At 36.4% G+C, this 19,031-nt stretch overlaps 1 protein-coding gene across 7 annotated transcripts in view; it reads right to left on the bottom strand.

Moving 5' to 3' along the window:
- Slco1a2 (solute carrier organic anion transporter family member 1A2) overlaps nucleotides 1-19,031 on the bottom strand; it is a 99,280-nt gene that overhangs the window by 20,463 nt on the left and 59,786 nt on the right. For 6 of the 7 annotated variants that reach the window (XM_010615725.2, XM_010615756.2, XM_010615729.3 and 3 more), the window contains 4 exons: nucleotides 15,416-15,522; nucleotides 7,481-7,627; nucleotides 1,897-1,995; nucleotides 886-1,098 (listed from right to left, as the gene is read on the bottom strand). In XM_010615725.2, the coding sequence (XP_010614027.1) occupies nucleotides 886-1,098; nucleotides 1,897-1,995; nucleotides 7,481-7,627; nucleotides 15,416-15,522 (566 nt within the window). The remainder of the gene's footprint in view (nucleotides 1-885; nucleotides 1,099-1,896; nucleotides 1,996-7,480; nucleotides 7,628-15,415; nucleotides 15,523-19,031) is intronic. The other variant, XM_010615746.2, reaches the window with a different exon arrangement.

The raw sequence follows: 19,031 nt of genomic DNA, 5'->3' as shown, positions 1-19,031 counted from the left end.
GTCTTAGTTTCCCACCGAAACATATATTATGCTTTGAATTTTGAGTTAGCTATGCTGAAAAAAACAAGACCAACATGGTACATGAAATATGTCCTTGCATTTACTTGAAAATTTCTATGTAGCTCAATTTTATTTGTATCATAAAATTGAAAGTGATAATTCCTTTCTTTCTTTCTTTCTTTCTTTCTTTCTTTCTTTCTTTCTTTCTTTCTTTCTTTCTTTCTTTCTTTCTTTCTTTCTTTCTTTCTTTCTTTCTTTCTTTCTTTCTTTCTTTCCCTCCCTCCCTCGCTTCCTTTTTTAAAAACTAATTTTACTTGGGGAACAGTTTCTCTTAAAAATTATTACTCATTATGGTATGAAATGTAGAGAACTATATCATCTATCACATTTTCTTTTTCTGCCATAACTTTCAGAAAGCCAAACTTTTGCTTATAGAACTATTCTGTTAAAATAAATGTACGTTTTCCCTATTATAGCCATTGGTTTGAATTTGTTAATTATAAAAAAAATTTTCCTCTGTAAAATAGATTTTTAAGCAAGTGGAACAAAATATATTTGCTTATTGAGTGTGCAGACTGACTTAAAATGTTACATAAGCAATGATCTAATTCGTCTTACAAATTATGTCATATTTCATGTACCATGTTGGTCTTGTTTTTTTTAAGCATGGCTAAATCAAAACTCAAAGCATAATATATGTTTCGGTGGGAAACTAAGACATCTAAGTAATAAGACAGGTGAAATCAGTATACTTGGGCATTATTGACTGGTGACTATTAATGGTGGATTGTCTTAAGAGAGAATAGCATATTGTAGGACTAGATTAAAAATACAGACACATCCACATAAAATAAAAAGTAGAGTACTTAAAATGTTTATATTTACCTTTAGTGATTCCTTGCTTTTCCTTCTTGAATTCTCCTCTGTGTTTTTCCTCTTTAATGATGTCGGGATTATCCTCTAGTCCTTCCTTTGGAAGTGTTTTGGGCAAAAAGAAAAAAGGAACGGCAGTGAGGACATTCACTCCTGCACAAATCAAAAAGCCAAACCACCATGCACCAACCCAACGAGTATCAGTAGGAGTTATGGTCAGATCATCTGTAAAGAAATATATATATATATTTGTTAGATTGTATCATTATTTCCTGTATGAGTTAGACAGCCATTGAAATCCTCAAGTTTTGTGTAAGTATAAAATTTATATATAATGAGGACATTTCTAAAACTTAATCAAGAGGTACCAACTTAATGTTAGATAGGAGGAAAATGTTCTAGTGTGCTTTGGGGCAATAGAATGACTGTCAATTGTAATTATGCACTGTATATTTCTGAAAGCTCAAAGAAAGGATTTTGAAAGTTTTTACCATAAAGAAACAGCATATCTTTGAGGAAATAGATATTGTTAACTTGATGAAAACATTATATAATGTTTTGATATAGTATATATGTATTGAACTCTTATATCATACCCCATTAATATGTACAATTGTTTTATGAATCAGTTAATTTCATTTAAAATGTACTTGACAATGTTATATTGTGATATCGACCAGCAATAAACCATTCTGATTATCCTAAGTTGGAAGGCATTTATAAATGCTATTTACTAAATAACTGAAAGATTTATTACATTACCCACAAGGAATTGCTTGATTAAAATAAATTGAAATCTATGTACTTAAGTCTTTTGAAGCCAAAAGTATGGTTGAGATGTAGTACAAAGAGCAATGGATTTTGAGTCAGGAGGTCAGCATTTTATCTTGTTCAACTGTTTACTCCTTTTTGTTACCTACATAATGATAATCTAACCATATTTGGCCAAATAAGGCATGTAACACTATATCTGGGAGTTTTTGCATACTTTAGACACCACGTAAATAGGTTTTCCTGAATTACCTGTGTTTACAGACCCAGTGTCTACGTAAATGTTTGCACAGAATGATGCTAACAAAAGTCCAATCAAAGGACCAATGATAGTTCCTGTTTCTATAACCCCTAAGAGAAAACAAAAACAAAGTTAAAGTTAGATACTCATATAAAACGTTCTGGTTCCACAAAAAGCATTAATATTGACTTGTTTTTGCCTTACATTTTAGCTCTGTTTTGTTGGTGATGCTGTTGATTGTACATACTACCTTGGCATTCAAGCACTCTGCGGTATGACTATATCCACAGGGGCTTCAGGTATTTTACATGTAGAGTCTCAACTGATAATGAAATTAATTCTGTGTGCATATGAGTGACATCTGTTTCTGTTTACATTGAGAAAGAAGTTGCTGTAGTTTGACCTGGAGAGCCTCCACCTCCATCCCTTTGAAGAGCCCATGTGGTCGAGGGCTGGTCCTACAGGGAGGTGGAGACACTTTGAAGAGTGGGGCCTAGTAGAAGGTCTTCAGGCCACTGGGGGGAGGATAAATCTCCTGTGATGTATTCCTCAAAAAAGGCCTGCTCGAAATCTCCAATTTGCAACTTCCCCCCCATGGAAAAAAATCTATCCTCAGTATTACTGTACTTCTCCCTGATTTTATCATGGTTTCCTCCGTCTGCCACATCTCCTATTTTCATCTGCTCTCTCTTCCCTCTCTGGACCTCTTCAGCACTGGAACATCTCCAGCTGTCGCATGAAATCCCTACAATTCAGGATCCCTGTTATGTTCTTCCTGATCACTGAATACCTAGACATGAGTTTCTTGAAATTTCTTCCTCTCGCATTTTAAAGTGCCTTTGCCTTTTGCCTCCACCTTCTCCACAGTTCTATGGGCTGAAGCACTTCATACACACTTGACTTTTTAAAATCAATCTCCCCTGTCTTCTCTGAGGTCTTGCTGTGCCAGTTGCTCCCTGCTTTGTGTTTTTCTGCTCTCTCCCATCCAACGTTTCCTATACTACCTCATACCCACGCTCATTTCTCTCCTTTCTCTGCCTCTGCTTCCTCATCTCGAACTCAATTTTCTCAAACCTTCTTACATTTTACTCAAAATGCTCAAGTGGCACAGTGATATCTTTGTCATGAATTCAGAATCTACTTTTGATCTCTGTCCTCCTAACTCTAAATCATTGGACATTGCTGGGCAAGTTCTCTTTTGTCATTTTCCTCCTAAAACTATATATTTGCTTCATTTTCCCCTCTTGATTGCTCCTTTGAATTTTCTTCCTCTTACTTACTGATTAGACAGATGTATGCCCCAGCATTCTGTGCTAGATCCACTACGTATTTATGTATGTATGTATCTGTATTGCTTCTGGATAGATAATGCTCAAACTTTTTATCTAGCTTTTATGTTCTCTCCTAAACCCCAGAACTATCCATGGAACTGTTTTCTTGATTTATATCTATCGATTTAGTTATTTCATTGTACATATGCAATGCATATATAAGATAGTAATATAATTATATATTTATTAAGCTTATATGGACCTATAGTTTGTTCAGCTTTGTACACCAAGAAACTATATTATGCATCTTGGTAATTTTTGGGTAAAGTAATATGTATCGTAGAAAGGTATTTATTTATTTATTTTTGTTTTCGGACAGGGCATTGTTATGTAGTTCAGGATGGCCTTAAACTACTATGCAGTCCAGTCTGGCCTTGAATTAGTGGCAGTCCTTCTGCCTCAGCCTCCTAAGTGCTGGGGTTGCAGGGATACACCATCACAGCCAGCAAGGTGTTAATTTATTGTCAAAGAATGCTTGCATTCTTTCAATAAAAGTATGTAAAAGAATTTGAAAATATTGAATATTAAAAATACTGAAAATGATTATTGCAATATTAGTGAATCCTGAAAAAGTGTCAAAACTTATTTAGGGCAATGACTTAGTGATTTAAAATTTTTAATCTATTGGGAGGAGGATTTAGCTCAGTGGTGCTGCCACCTGCCTGGCAAGCACAAGGTCCCAAGTTCAATCCCTTGTAACAAAAACAAAACAAAAAATTTTTAAAAATCTATCTTAATTATGTATATGTCTGTGAGTGTGTGTGTGTGTGTGTGTGGTAGTGGAATTTGAACCTAAGGCTTTTGCTGTATGCTACATCCCCTGCCTCCCACCTTTTTAATTTTTTTTTTATTGAGTTTATTGGTACATTTAGGGATACAGTACAGTTACATTCATTTTTGGGATCATGTACCTTTACATGGCAAGTCTTGATTCTCATTTTTTTCCCCTTACCTCTGCCCTCCCTTCACCCCCTCCTCCCCTCCCCATCTACAAACACTTTATTTTCATCTTTTCATTCTCTCACATTTTTTTCTTTTCCCTTTTTGTTCTTCCCCTACGTATCACACCTTCCCTACACCTTTAGCTCCTTTCCTCCCATTTCTAAATGTCAGTAATCTTATTAGAATCTTATGCATTGTTGCAGAATATTCACACCAGGGAAACTATTTGGTATTTACACATGTGGGACTTATTTATTTCACTTAGGAGTATATCTTCAATATGTATCCATTTTCCTATGAATGAATCTATTCTCTCGCTCTTTATGGCTGAGTAATATTCCATTTTATAGAAAAACCACAACTTCTTTATCCAGTTTCCAACGGATGGGCAAATAGGTTGTTTCCAAGATTTAGCTATTACAAACTGTGCCGCTATAAACATGGGTGCACATACTTCTCTGTGATATGATTCTTTTAGTTCTCTTGGAAAGATACCCAACAGAGGGATGGCTGGGTCAAATGGAACCTCCAGTCCAAGCTCTTTGAGGTATCTCCATATTGATTTCCATAGTGGTTGCACTAGTCTGCACTCCCACCAACAATGGAGGAGGGTTCCTTTCTCCCCACAACCCCGCCAACATTTGTTATTGTGTGATTTCTTGATAGCAGCCATTCTTTGTGGGGTGAGGTGGAATCTCAGTGTTGTTTTCATCTGCATCTCTCGAATGACCAGTGATGTGGAACATTTTTTCATATATTTTCTTGCTGCTTTCACTTCTTTGTATGAGAAATGTCTGTTCATTTCGGATGCCCATTTTTGGATCGGGTCTTTATATTTGGGGGGACTGATTGTTTTGAGTTCTTTATATATCCTTGATAATAGTCCTTTGTCTGAGGTACAGCTGGTAAAAATTTTTTCCCACATTGTAGATTGTCTCTTAGTTCTGCTAATGGTTTCTTTTGAAGTACAGAAGCTTTTTAGTAAGATGAGATCCCAGTTGTTGATTCTTTCTGCTAGTTCCCGTGCTACTGAGGATTTGTTCATAAAGTCTTTTCCTATACCAATGTCTTCCAGAGTTCTGCCTAACTTACTTTCCAGCAAGTTTAATGTTTCTGTTTTAATATTTAGATCTTTAATCCATTTGGATTTTAATTTAGTGCATGGCGAAAGATAAGGGTCTAATTTTAATCTGTGACAGGTTGATATCCAGTTTTTCCAACACCATTTATTAAAGAGGCTATCTTTCCTCCACTGAGGATGGTGAGCTCCTTTGTCGAAGATGAGGTAGCTGAGTACATCTGCATTTGTTTTTGTGTCTTCCAGTCTGTTCCATTGATCCTCAGGCCTATTTCTTTGCCAGTACCATGCTGATTTTATCACAGTGGCTTTGTAGTATAGTTTCAAATTGGGAATTGTTACACCTGGTGCCATGTGACTGTTGCCTATAATGGCTTTTGCTATTCTAGGTCTCTTGTGGTTCCAAATGAATTTTTGGATTCTTTTTTCTAGTTCTGTGAAATATAGTGTTGGAATTTCAATTGGCATTGCATTGAATGTATATAGCAGTTTCGGTAGTATGGCCATTTTCACTATGTTGATTCTTCCTACCCAGGAGCAGGGGATATCTTTCCATTTTTTTATATCCTCTTCGATTTCTTTTTTCAGAGTGCTGTAGTTTTCAGTGTAGAGATCTTTTGTTTCTTTTGTTAGATTGATTCCTAGATACTTCATTTTTTTGGATGCTATTGTAAAAGGAATTTTTTCCCTTATTTCTCTTTCTGTCTGTCTGTTATTTGTGTATAGAAAGGCTATTGATTTTTGGGTATTCACCTTGTATCCAGATACTTTACTGAATCTGTCAATTAAGTCTAGAAGTTTTTTGGTGGAGTTTTTTGGATCTTCAATGTAGAGTATCATATCATCAGCAAATAATGATAGTTTAACTTCTTCCTTTCCTATCTTTATTGCTTTAATTTCTTTCTCTTGTCTAATTGCTGTGGCTAATGTTTCCAGAACTATATTGAAGAGAAGTGGTGATAGTGGGCATCCTTGTCTTGTTCCTGATTTTAACATGAAGGTTTTCAGTTTTTGGCCATTCAATATGATGTTGGCTGATGGTTTTTCATAAATAGCCTTTATTAAATTGAGGTATAGACCATCTATTCCAATTTTTTGCAGGGTTTTTATCATGAATGGGTGTTGAATTTTATCAAATGCTTTTTCTGCATCTATTGAGAGGATCATATGGTTTTTGTCCTTGACTTTGTTAATATAATGTATTACATTCACTGACTTTCGTATGTTGAACCACCCTTGCATCTCTGGAATAAATCCGACTTGGTCATGATTCACCTTTTTAATTTTGAGCAGGATCTTTCTAAATTGACAAATTGGCTAGATTGGGGTTGAATTTGTTATCCTCCTACTGCAGCCTCCCAGAGTGCTGGGATTAAAGGTATGCACCACCACACCCAGCTTCTTACTATTTTCTATCACCCACTTTGACTTTTTTGGCTGTCAAAAATATGTGTCTACATTAATAGAAAACTATCACTACAGTCATTTATGATTTTATGATCAAATATAGATGAAACAACTAAAGAATCTAAGCAAATTTTGGTAATAAATTAAGACTAGGAAGCTGTGAGTCATCTAAGAAGGTAGGATTTAAATTGACTGTAGGCCAAGTGAGGCATGGATTTTACAAAGGTAGTTTCAAGACTCATAACTAAAAGTGTGAAGTCAGATGAAGGAAAACTGTATAGAAAACTACACAGATTAGTAGGGTGCAGAGCCATGATAAATACAAGATCAGATTTAATAAATAAGAAGCCAGTGACTGTTGTGAACATTGTAGTGCACAGATGACTTAAACAGTATTTGAAAAAGATTATACAGTGAGAATGTGTATAAGAGATTATAAATTACTAGATATAAAATGAATAATAAAGAATAGTAACTTTTGGATAAGTAATGGAAATGAATAAAACTGTAGGTAGTGAAAATAGTGATTTGAATCTAAGGAACATTTTAGCAAAAATCCTGGTAAGTCTCAACAGGTGGACATAGTGTGACATCAAGGATATACAAGATTCATAGGACTCAAAGGGCACTAGACTTGTGGTATTTTTCCATAACAAAAGATCAGTAGAAAAGTGGCTTATTGGGAGTGAGCATATAATTGCTCCATTCAAAGAGCTTGGTCCAATATGCCAAGGCACTTGGCTCATCATTCTGGAAATATTGAGTCCAAATGAACAATTTCTCCTCGCAAGGAACTTGCTGTCCTCAAAAGGAGCTAAGGTAGATTCTCAGGCTTACCAATATACAATGGAGAGTTCTCAGATTTGGAAAAGTCTTCTATATAGGAAATACCCAAAGGCATGATGGGTGTCTCACCCATTCCACGTATGATATTTCCCACTAGTACATACACCCACATGAATGATTTGACTTCTTTCACACACGCTGTATTAAAACAGACAAAAACAACAGCATTAGTGCTTTGAAAGTAAAGTGTTAGTGATACTTAATTTGTAATTTTCTGTATTTCGGTTCCTTTATCACCATGGCCCCTTCTCAGTAACTTATATTACTATGTCAGCAATGAATAACTTGTTCTTGTTTTTTTTTTTTTTTTTTTTTTTTTTTTTTTTTTTTTTTTGAGAGGAGGGAGAATGTTTAGACACAGACAAGTATAACTGGTATGCTTCAGCCAGTAACTACTCAAATGAGAGCGATTACTACACATACTTTTTCATTTAGTACTTAGTGCCAACACATTGGTTGTTTAATAGTATTTACACCATAGAAATTGACAAACTCTAAAAAGCAAGATTTCCTGTCACCCTCAGAGATTCAGTTTACCAGCAAGGCCTGGAACCAGTTAGCTGTTAGAGTGCTACCCTATTCCTGTACAACTTCGGGGGAGAAAAAAAACACACTCGTAATACACTAAAAAATCCTCTATAATTTATTCTATATAAGGTTTAAACATACGTTGTCCTGAAGTTTGATTCCCTACAACTTTGATTACTTCATAGAAACTAAAACTATCTCTCTGGGTAGTGATCATACCTATTTTTTTTTCCTAAAGAGCCTATTGTATACTGTGACCATCAAATAACTTTTTTTATTCGTTCTTCATTTATTGGTACATATCAGGTATACAATACGATGACATTCATCATTGGGAATTTGTGCCTTTACATGTTATATCTTAGTTCTTATTTTTCTCCACTCACCTCGCTTCAACCCCTCCACCTCTCCCTATTTACAAAGACTTTGTTTCCATTTTTTCCCTTTTCTCATGTCAAATAAGTTTAAATTAATTCACTTCGGTCACTGGAGTCGCAGCTAATTAATAGTACAATAATACTAGACCACAGGGAATTGAAAGGGAAAAGGAGAGAACGCTGGGATGAATATCTGTGTCTTTGCCTGTGAGGGACTGAGCCAAGGAGTGAGTGGTTACATTGTGAAGCAAAAACACACCAGCCCAGGGAGAGGTGAATGGCTCACCTGCAGGGCAGAGACACGTGTTTCTATGAGAAATGAATACTGAAGCAACAAGAAGTTTAGGCTAGTGAAGCAGGTTGTGGCTGGCCATTATCACTTTGCTTTCCTCAAGGAAGCTGCTCATCCTTGAGATGGCTTCTTTCACAAACTGTTTTTCGTCTACATTTGCCACTTCCACCGATATTCTAAATAAAACCTGAAGAGTTCTCAGCTTTGGGGCTTCTCCTGGGAGACTCACTCATTGGGTGCTCTCAGTTGAGATAGCCCCTTTGTGCCCCTCGATCGCTGCACTAAGTCTCATCTCCGAGTGATCATTCATCCTCTATGCCACCACGGTTGTGCAGTGTGACCAGTGGTGCCCCATGTGAAGAAAAACTGCCTGCTGCAGATTGGTGGAACGACCTTCCAAGTCTGGAAGAAGAACAGGAAGCATCTGATTCATAATCCTGCCAAGGGAACATAGTCAGCCGTGGGATAGCCTGGCACTTTTCCAGTGAGATCGAAGGTTTGGGTTATCAGCGCAGAGGTCTTTTAACTGTCCAATAGCTAAGTGAGTAGTTCATTTGGTTTTCTTTTGGCTGTTTTACTTTCATTCCTCATGCTTTGCCTACGAAATGGGTCAAATTTTAAGAAGGAAAAACATGTAAGCAAGATTCACAATGTCTCTTAAAAAAATCTGACTCCAGGATGAATGAATGAATGAATAAATAAATAAGGAAAAAGAGAAAATGAGAGAAGAAAAAAAGGGGCAAAGCAACAAAAGTCAAGCCAAAAATGTGTGCTAAACTGGCATAAAACTATCAAAAAAATTGGAACTCCTATCAGTATTGTTATAAAGGTTCAGAGCAATGCCAAAAACATTTTAGAGTGCACTCCAATTAAATATTACTCTTTTATGTGTTGCGTATATTACCTTATCTGGTCATTTGCCTGTTAATTTGTTTATTAACTGGATAAGGTACTTACAGCTGCTTCATTCAAGATTTTTGAGCTTGTGTGACTCTTATTTTTCCTTTTATTTTTGCCCTTGCAAACTTCTGGTTCTTAAGAGAATGATCCAGAATGAAGTTCATTACAGAATAAAAACTAATAGATTTAGAGGGCACTTGCAAATAAAAGCTTTAAAGTCTGGTAATATAAAAGTCATATTTAGGCTAATATATATGTTTCTTTCCTCGTGTTAACTTTCACACACACACACACACACACACACACACACACACACACACACATATATATTTACCCAAAAAGTCCTAACTTAAATTGATTTTTAGCTAAATAGACACTCATGATATTAATCCAAATGCTTTTTGGTTTACATAGCTTAATAGTGGGCTAATTTAAATCAGTTGGTAAAAGAAAAGATGCCTTTAAAGCTGGTGTCATGTTTTCATTCAGGTTTTTAGGCAAACAAAATGGTAGCAAAATTGGTTTTACAAATACAATCCTTATCGTTATCTATATGCAATAATTTAAAAGTTTTTAACTGATATTCAAAAGTTAGACATAAAAATGGGATGAAAAATCCTACAATGTGGGGACAAACTCTTATGATTAAAAATAAAAGAACACTGCTGCTCAACTCCAGTGTGCCTATCGTGGCTGCTTTTACAACAGTATACATCAAGGCCTTGCTTTTGCTGCCTCTGGAGTCTAGTGTCTAGACAAGTAAATTCACTTCTCTTACAGTCAGGGCTCACCAGAAAGTTCTGCTCCTGCATTCAACAGGCCCTAGGAGAGAGGGAGATGCGTCCCACCCCATTTTTGAGTAGCCCACTCCGTCTAATACTCCATCCATATAGAAGCCATAGAATATCCCAAATTGTTGTTTGAGTAACAGCGAAAATAATGCAAGAACAATAAAACAGTAACTTGCAATGACCAAATAACCTCATCAATGAGCCAAGATAGAAAATTAGATTATAGATATTGCCTCTAGGTGGTGATCCTTCAACTATCATATAAAAATACCAGTTCTGGTTGTCAGAAAGTCCTGACACTTCTTAAAGGAAAAATTTTAAGTATTATTAAAATGATGAAAGCTTGGTAAAATGTAAGGACAGGATCCCATAAAGCCCAAGTTCTTGCTGCAGCTTTGAGGTCCTGGGAATGTTATCATTGTGAGAGAGGGACATCTTCAAAAGGATTGTAAAAATAATAAACAGAGGAAAAAAGATCAAACCAAACAAAAATGGCTTAAATGTATAAAAGGATATCATTGAGCCAATCTGCGCCGCTCCAAATTTGACAAAGAGGGGAGCCCTATTTCAAGAAGTGAGAGGAAAGACACAACTCCTCACACTCCTGAAAGATACAACTCCTGAAAAAAATGGAGTCGATCATAAAATGCTCTTGCTCTGGCATGAAATCCAACCCACAGTCACAAGAGCCCATTGTTACCAATCTTAGCTGATTAACAATTTTATTTTTGGCTTCCAATTTAAGTTGGTACTTTTGTTTAATATGCTTAAAACATTTCTTGTTGTTATAAAATTCTTAAGCTGTAATTACAGGGTTAACTTGTTCTTCTCACTGCTTCTTGCTGGTAGAAGATAAGAGTACTGATTCAAGGTTATTTGAAAGTCTCAGCAGACAGTCAAATATAAAAGTAACAATCTGAGCCCAATAAAGAAAAAAAGGAGAGAGAAACAGGACATCTTAAAATCTAAGTGGCCAGACCCAATTTGTTATAGAAATTTTATAGTAATTAGGATAGATTAAAAATATATATAAAGAAAGCTATAAGTATAAGAGCTACATTGTTGGTTTGAGAAGATTTTGTGTGATAAAAGTTTTTTGCCTCCTAGAAAGAGATTACAGCAGAACAGGAAGGCTCAAATATATTGAAAAAGGGCTTGTGGTGGATCAAATTTATAGAAAAAAAACTTTATGCTTGGTAATTTTGAGCTTTGATCATGTTAGTTTGATTGAGCCCAGACTATTCCTTCTAAAAGCTCCTTGCTGCTCAGAGAAGGTTATGGGGGTATGGGCTTGACTCTATTCATCGCTTCTTCCCAGGTCTCAGCCCTCCTCTTTGGTTGACACGGGCCATAACTCCCATTTCTAAAATGAACACTACACACAAGTTTTCTGCATGGCCAGCCAACATACCTAGACTGATCAATGACAAAAAGCAAGACATGCAGTGCTCCTCAAAACTCAGCCTATAAAACAAAACAGGCAAATATGGACCAAGACTTTAATAAGACTTTACATTTTCTACAGTGTGAGTCCAAAAATTTCATAGCAGTACAGAAAAACAACTCACCACGCAGCTGAAAAGATGCTGCAAAGCACAAGAATTTCCTTCACTCTTGAAAACCTGTTCCTTAAAAAGATTGTGTAAGTCGCTCGCAATTCCAAAATTATAAGGATAAAAGTTCTCTTTAGCTGACATATGTCTCTCAAGTAAGTGACGTGGCTTACTGGGCTCATGTTCTTACCCCACCTGTCTTAGATAGAGTTACACAAAAAACCCAAGCTCTCCTCTTTGCTCTAATGACACCTCATATACAGATAAACTTAACCACCACCTCTCAGTCCCTTATGGGACTGTGGGGGGAACTTCAGCCACTCTGGCTGTTCCAGTCATTGGCACCTGTTACCCCAAAATGGTATTTCCTGACAAAAGAATTTCTATTATACATAGTTCCAGTATCACTGATAGTAGTTACTTTAGTCCTTATCATTTAGTAGCTGAATGATATATAAATAATGGTTAACATCTCTCAATTAAACATTATTCACATTATGGTACTCAGACAATGGACCAAAGCTTGGTTCCCTACCGATCTCATAAGAGAATGGGTGAAAAAATCAAGCCCTTGAACAAATTGCCTCAACACTTAAACTTATCAGACAAAAATGTTTACTGGACATTCATTATGAGACAGCTACAACAACTATTGCAGTTACCTTAAATCATTCCATTCAAACTGCTCAAACTAACAGCTATTTCTAGAATATTACTTCTGAACAGCTAACTGAGACCAACATTGATAAAAAATTCTTCCTGTAACTTGAGGCCCTTTAAGGCAACAGTCAGCTGGCTCAACTCACATCACCAAGTTCTTTGGCCACACAGTTATCTTAGTTGTGGTGCTGGTAGCCAGTCTGTGTGTATCTCATCTATCCCATTTAACCATTCAGAGTCCTAAGAGGAAGTCCAACACCTTCTCCAAGGGGTCTTTTATACAAATCTGGATGGAGACACTACTAATCTTCAGAGCGGACTACAAGCCCCACTTCATAATTTACAAAGGGAAGCTCACAATATCATCTTAAGTCACCTTGATGATATTGCCTACTGGCTGAACCCCCCAAATTGGTTTTCTGGCCTCAGCCTTCAAATTTGGATTTTTATTACTCCTAGACTTATGTTTTGGTTGTTTCTTCTTACAGTCCTCCAGGGCCTTTGTACGCTGTTCTGGTGGATACTGTGCTGAGGCCATGAATGACTTTCCTACATCAAGCCCAGTACCCATCTACGCTATATTTCTTTCTTTCTCCCCAAGCCTGATTCTATAAAACAAAAAAAGGAGAAATGTGCGGAACTTAGCCAGGGAATAAATGGTTAAATTATGGAACAAAAGTACACAGGCTCTGAGAAGAGTGAATGGTTAAAATGTGGGGCAAAAGGACACAGATTCTATGAAAAATGAATGGTTAAACAACAGGAAGTTTAGATTTGTGAAAGATGTTGTGTCTTCCCTTTTCTCCAAGAAAACTGTCTAGTCTTGAGACAGCTCCTTTTTCCAACTTTCTTCTGCTTTTGTCTCTTCCACTGATATTCTAAATAAAAACTGGAGAATTCTTGGCTTCAGGGCTTCTCCTGCAATTCTCCTTAATACTAGGTGATCTCAGTTGAGATAGCACTTTGGGGCCTCTTGGTGATTGAACTAAGTCTTATCTCCAAGTAATTCTATCCTCTAAGCCACTGTGGTCACACACTGTGACATTTGCCATTGTAGTTCTAAGCCCCCCAAAAGCTGTCAAACCCTGGGGAAACTCTATGAGGTCATGTTTTCAGGGAATAGAAGGCCAATGTACTCTCACCTCCTAGAAACTGGCTAAATGCTGCCCATACAGGTGAGTGTCCAGAGCACAGCTGGGTTGGAAAATTTCTCATGAGATCTATCTCATTTATTTACAATTTTAAAAAATCATAGCCTCTATTTCTAGGTATTCAGCATAATGCTCTGGTGAGCATAATGTTTTGGGTCTAAAGGTCATAGGCAAATTTTATGCCTATTCGAGGACAAAATGTAAATATCAGGCGATGAAAAGATCAATACATTTTCCTGGAATTAAACCAAGGTGTGGGAAGATTTTGATAAACCCGGCAGCTGCCTGAGTCTTTTATAAAAACCATCCTAATAAATGAATATAGAGATGACTAACAATAGATTGATTAATGGATAAAGTAAATGTGGAATAAAGTAAAGTAATGGATAAAGTAAGTATTGAGGGGTATAACGTGGAGGATATATGATATATATATATATATACATAAATGCAGGATATATGTTACATATACATATATAATGGAATATTATTTTTCTATAACAAAGAAAAGCATGTAATTTGCAGGAAAATGGATGAAAGTGGAGGCTATCATGTTAAGTGAAGTGAGCCAGTCTCAGAAAATTTAAAGTCACATGCTTTCTCTTATGTAAGAAATCCAAAAATAAATAGATAAAAACAAATACAAAGAGAAAGGAGAGAGGACAAAAAACTAAAAGGTAGTTTTCTAGTAACAGGGAAGGAGGTTGGAGAGAAGAGAAAGGAAGGAACAGGGATGAAATAACAAAAAGATATTATATGCACGGACGAATATAGCTCTATGAATCTCATTAGTCTGTACCGGTAACATGCACCAATAAAAACAAATTAAAATAAAAGAAATGTACACAGACCACTGTTGATGTCTCTGTTTCCCTTTGTTTCCGTGGGGAGATGTTTTTGATTAGAGTTTCTGAGACAGCTATTCCTTAACTCTGAAATTATGTTGGTTCCCACTGTTCTATAGTAGCAGTGAAATTCCCAGTCTTGGGGATTACTGGTGACATGAATCCAGCAGAAAAAAGTCCCCTGCAATGGAGGAGATGTTCTAACCTGAAGTAAGTCTGCAGAGTCACCTCCAGACTAAGTATTACCAAGATTCTTTAGTTCCCTGAGCTACAAAGAGACAGCAGCCAACACCTGGATGCCCGGATTGCAGGATATTAGAAGGGCGTTGCTATTGTGTTAGCTTGTGAAGCAGTGTCTCTGCTAGAGAGGGGAGAAGGGACAGAAAGATAAGTTGCTAGTAGTGGAAAGGGAATAGAGGAATTCTGAACCTTAGCATACTCATCTGCTTTCCTTGCTGCAGAACATCAGTGGTATATCACAAATCTTTTGAATTTTGCTCCATAAATGAAATCATGACCATAAATCCATTCTCCTAAGACATTTTCCTATCTGGGATTAACTTTACAGTGATCCTAGGATGGGTATCTTTTAAATAACCATTTTTAAGGAATAGAGAAGGAAATTATAATAGATGCAACTATAAGAAAAATAACATTCTGTATTATTAGACATGCCTGTTCCCCTCTGTGATCCCTTCCAGAATTCCTGAAGAGGGGAAAGTATCTTTGGTTCTTTTATCTTACTCACTTAATATCTCATTCAAAGCTCTGGAACAGAAAGCACTTAGTTTGAAATTCACTGAACAGAAAGCAATAAAAAATAGTCAACCTGCTGGGTCCTGTGTTGGTCTTGAAATCTCAGTTCCATTTTCTGTACACAAGAAACTGTTGGAGGACATGTTGCTTGAAAGTGAAACTGTAGATTCATATTCGTATCTGTAGGAACATAGAGGAAACATTTATGTTGGGGAATAAATGAGGACAATGTGAACATTTTGCAGGATATTGACTCCTGCCACAAAAAAATCACAACATCCAAAGCTGGGAAAGATTTCTTCCCATCTTTGCCACTGCAGTTACCATAAGGTGATATCATCAAAAGAACTTGCAACTCAATGAAAATGTGTCAGCCCTTCATAGTTAGCTTTTGCCTGTATGTAAATGATATAACTTTAAGTTTATCTAACTGCAGCATTCAGTGATTTTTCCTGGAAATAATTGTGGAATGAGGAACAAAAAGTAAGAAAAATAAGAGACTCAATAAAATATAATCAAGAAGATAAAAGCTTTTGGGGAAAAAATCATAATAAAACAAGTGTCTTAAGTTTGGATTTTCTGAGATTTTATTATGAGGAAACCTCTACCTTCTGGGAATCCCAGTAATAATTTATCTTGTGTTCTTTAAATTCTGAGGAGGAAAAAAAAAAGATTCCCATTGTAATAAGGGGGCTTGGAATAATTTCAGTCACTGGACAACATAAAGTAATGACTTTTTTTCTTATAAGAACAAAAGAGTTCATAACTATAGTTACTTAACTTAGACAAATTACCACAGGAGCCACATGTCCTTTCTCAGAAAGTAAATTGCATGCTACAAGAGTAGAGGAAAACATTTCCAGCGAAGTCTTTGTTAGAAACTTTGCTGGATTTCTTTCTATGTGTTTATTAGATAAGAGAAAGCCAAAATAAATTTGCCCTTCTGAGTTCCACATAAATTAGAGTGTTATGCTTGGATACCCCTAATTATGTTAATTTCAATACTACAGAACAAAAATCAAAAGGGTCAAAATACCTTCCTCTTACAAGTGCCCTGTCATACCCACACAGTTTGACTATGAACTCATTGAATTCTGAACAAAGACTTCTACCTCCCTGCTCATAATCCTATGGGACACAATAGCTTCAAAGAAAACAAGACCTTTGCACAGAGTGGAAGGAATGTAAATAAGAGTTGAATATATTTAGCAGTGTCTTGGATAGAATAGAAAATAAAGAACAGTAAAACTCTTCCCTTAGAAACTTCTGATCCCTTTGAAAATAACTGAGGACAAAATAGTTCTTGTTTGTTAATGTATCTCCTTAAAATTCACTTACTCATTCAAAGTTCATTTATTCTCAACACATCCATGAAATGACAGTAAAAGGATTTTAAAATGGAGAAGAAAAAGGGATAATCCACAAGGATGAAGAGGTTGGAGAGATTTGATAATAAGAAGGAGTTCAATAAAAATTGAAAATGAAACAGTAGATAAGTAAATGGTCACTGAATCAGAAGAAATTAGAAACATAACCATATATGTCTTCAAAAAAGCAAGCGAATCCTGGCCACACTTTCCTGGAGAGCCTCAGGCAAGATACTAACAGGAGTGGGGAAGAGCCAAATGCTAGGAAAGTGTGAACACTTGATTTAAAGTGTATTTAAGTTAGACCCCAGAGACACATCGCCATTCTCACTTAAAGAGTCCATTGAATCTAGCAAGTCGGGACAGATACATTGAAGGCAGGGAGGCCAAACTACAAACTAGGGATATTAAGTGAAAAAAAAAAAATCTCCATACTAAACAGCGAAACTCTCAATTCCATCTGGCCAGTAGCCAAGCTTCTATTTTCCATGCAACAGATAGGTGGATGAATGATCACTGCCTAGGATAACTAGCAGGTTTTCCATAGTTCTGAGCCATCTGAAAAATATCTAGTCCCTGCTCAATCACCCTTATGAAGAAGTCTTCCATTAAATAAGTCCTACACAAGGATACAGAGTTTAGCTTATCATTGTTGTTTTCAAATACTAATCGATAATCAATATATATGGAGGCCACATATATGGAGGACAAATATGATAGTTAAAGGCAGAAGCAAACCAAATAGCTGTACTCTGAGGAGTGAGGACAGAGGAAGAAAATTACCATGGGAAAAGATGTCCGTTATTCAAATAGTAGAAGGTGTAGAAGGAGAAAAACAGTGAAAATACAGAGTAAGAGGAGGTGGAGGGAGGAAGAGATTATAAAAAAAAACACAAAAAAACATGAAATTGCCAAATGTCCAGACTGAAAGTATCTAGCACAGTGGAGGAAAAGCGTAAATTTTAGGACAATTATAAATTTCAGATTTTGTAGCTTTATTGTCCCTGAAAAGAAAACAACTAGGGCATTAAACGTTGTGTCCCTGAAACTTTGGCCCTTTTGTGTTCCCAAAACTCTCGACAAATCAAAGGAACATTGTACGAGGATAGCTGGAAGGTACAGATAAGTAATATCTGAGCCGTGCTGAAAACTGGATACTTTAGTGTTGCTGTCGAAAACGCCTTCCTGACCAGATGTGAAGTCAGCTTTTCCTGGGAGTGCTGGTCATAAAATGGACCAAAGCAAGCTAATGATGCCACTGTATAACAGCCCCTTCATTGCAATAACTACTTGGGGAGAACAGAGCAGTGTCTAGTGCTGTATTTAAGTTGGCTCCAACTGAATACTTCAAGCTCTCTCTGGGGATTACCCTGTCCAAACTTATGATCCCAGACTTTCTGATTAATCCAGTTTATGGCTCCTAGACATTGCAAGTACCTTCTAGTAGCTTTCCTGTCTGACCCACTTTCATTAGAATCTATCCTTTTCTGCTAGTAAGTCTCAATTAACCCTATCATGTCCTGTTGATCCTTTAATAACCCTTGTCTCTCACTAGGCATGGGTACATCTTTGGTCTCTCTCAGCAACTTACTCCACTGGCCCAGGGTGGCTGTGGATGACACAGGAGTTTAAAAGACAAACCCAATATCTCCAGCCAAAATAACTCTTGACCACAGGGATGAGCATGGCATAGGATATCACTAACACAAAGAATGGAAACAAATTAAAACCTTTGAAGCAATGTCTTGAAAATCCCTTAGAAAACTATTTCCTACTTAGAATTTTATCTTAGCTGAATTATCAATTAAACATGGAAGTAAAATATTTTCAGAAGTATGAGGTCATAAGTTTTATACTGTCCTTCATAGTACTTTCTGTACAGAAAGGAGTGAGAGTAAAAGAGAAAGCAGAAGACATTTCACCCATGAGATGAGTATCTAAATGCAAGACAGAGGTAAAGCAAATTCCAAAGGATATTAATGAGGGAAAATTCCAAGGGACCAACAGTGCAGCAGACCAGGACAGCTCTCAGGAGTTATAGAGGAGGTAATGGGAGATGTATTGCCAAAAGAAAAATGAAACTCTGATCTGTACTGAGAAGACATTGGCCCTATTAAATGGTGAGTAATTAGTGAGAGAAAGCTCAGACTAAAATGAAATTTAAAAAATTAAGCAATTCTTAAATTCAGGAAAAAAATAAAAATTATGTAACAAAGGAGAGCCAGGGATTTAGCCCAGTGGTTCCAGCACCTGCCTTGCAAGCATGAGGTCCTGAGTTCAGTCCCCGGTACCAAAAAAAAAAAAAAAAAAAGGAAAAAAAAA

The sequence above is a fragment of the Fukomys damarensis genome, unplaced genomic scaffold (genome assembly GCF_012274545.1).
Source record: "Fukomys damarensis isolate Sample0158 unplaced genomic scaffold, DMR_v1.0_HiC HiC_scaffold_19, whole genome shotgun sequence".
In the NCBI taxonomy this organism is placed as follows: Eukaryota; Metazoa; Chordata; class Mammalia; order Rodentia; family Bathyergidae; genus Fukomys; species Fukomys damarensis.
Note: the sequence above shows the minus strand (reverse complement) of the source record. Positions and strands in the feature narration are given on the sequence as shown.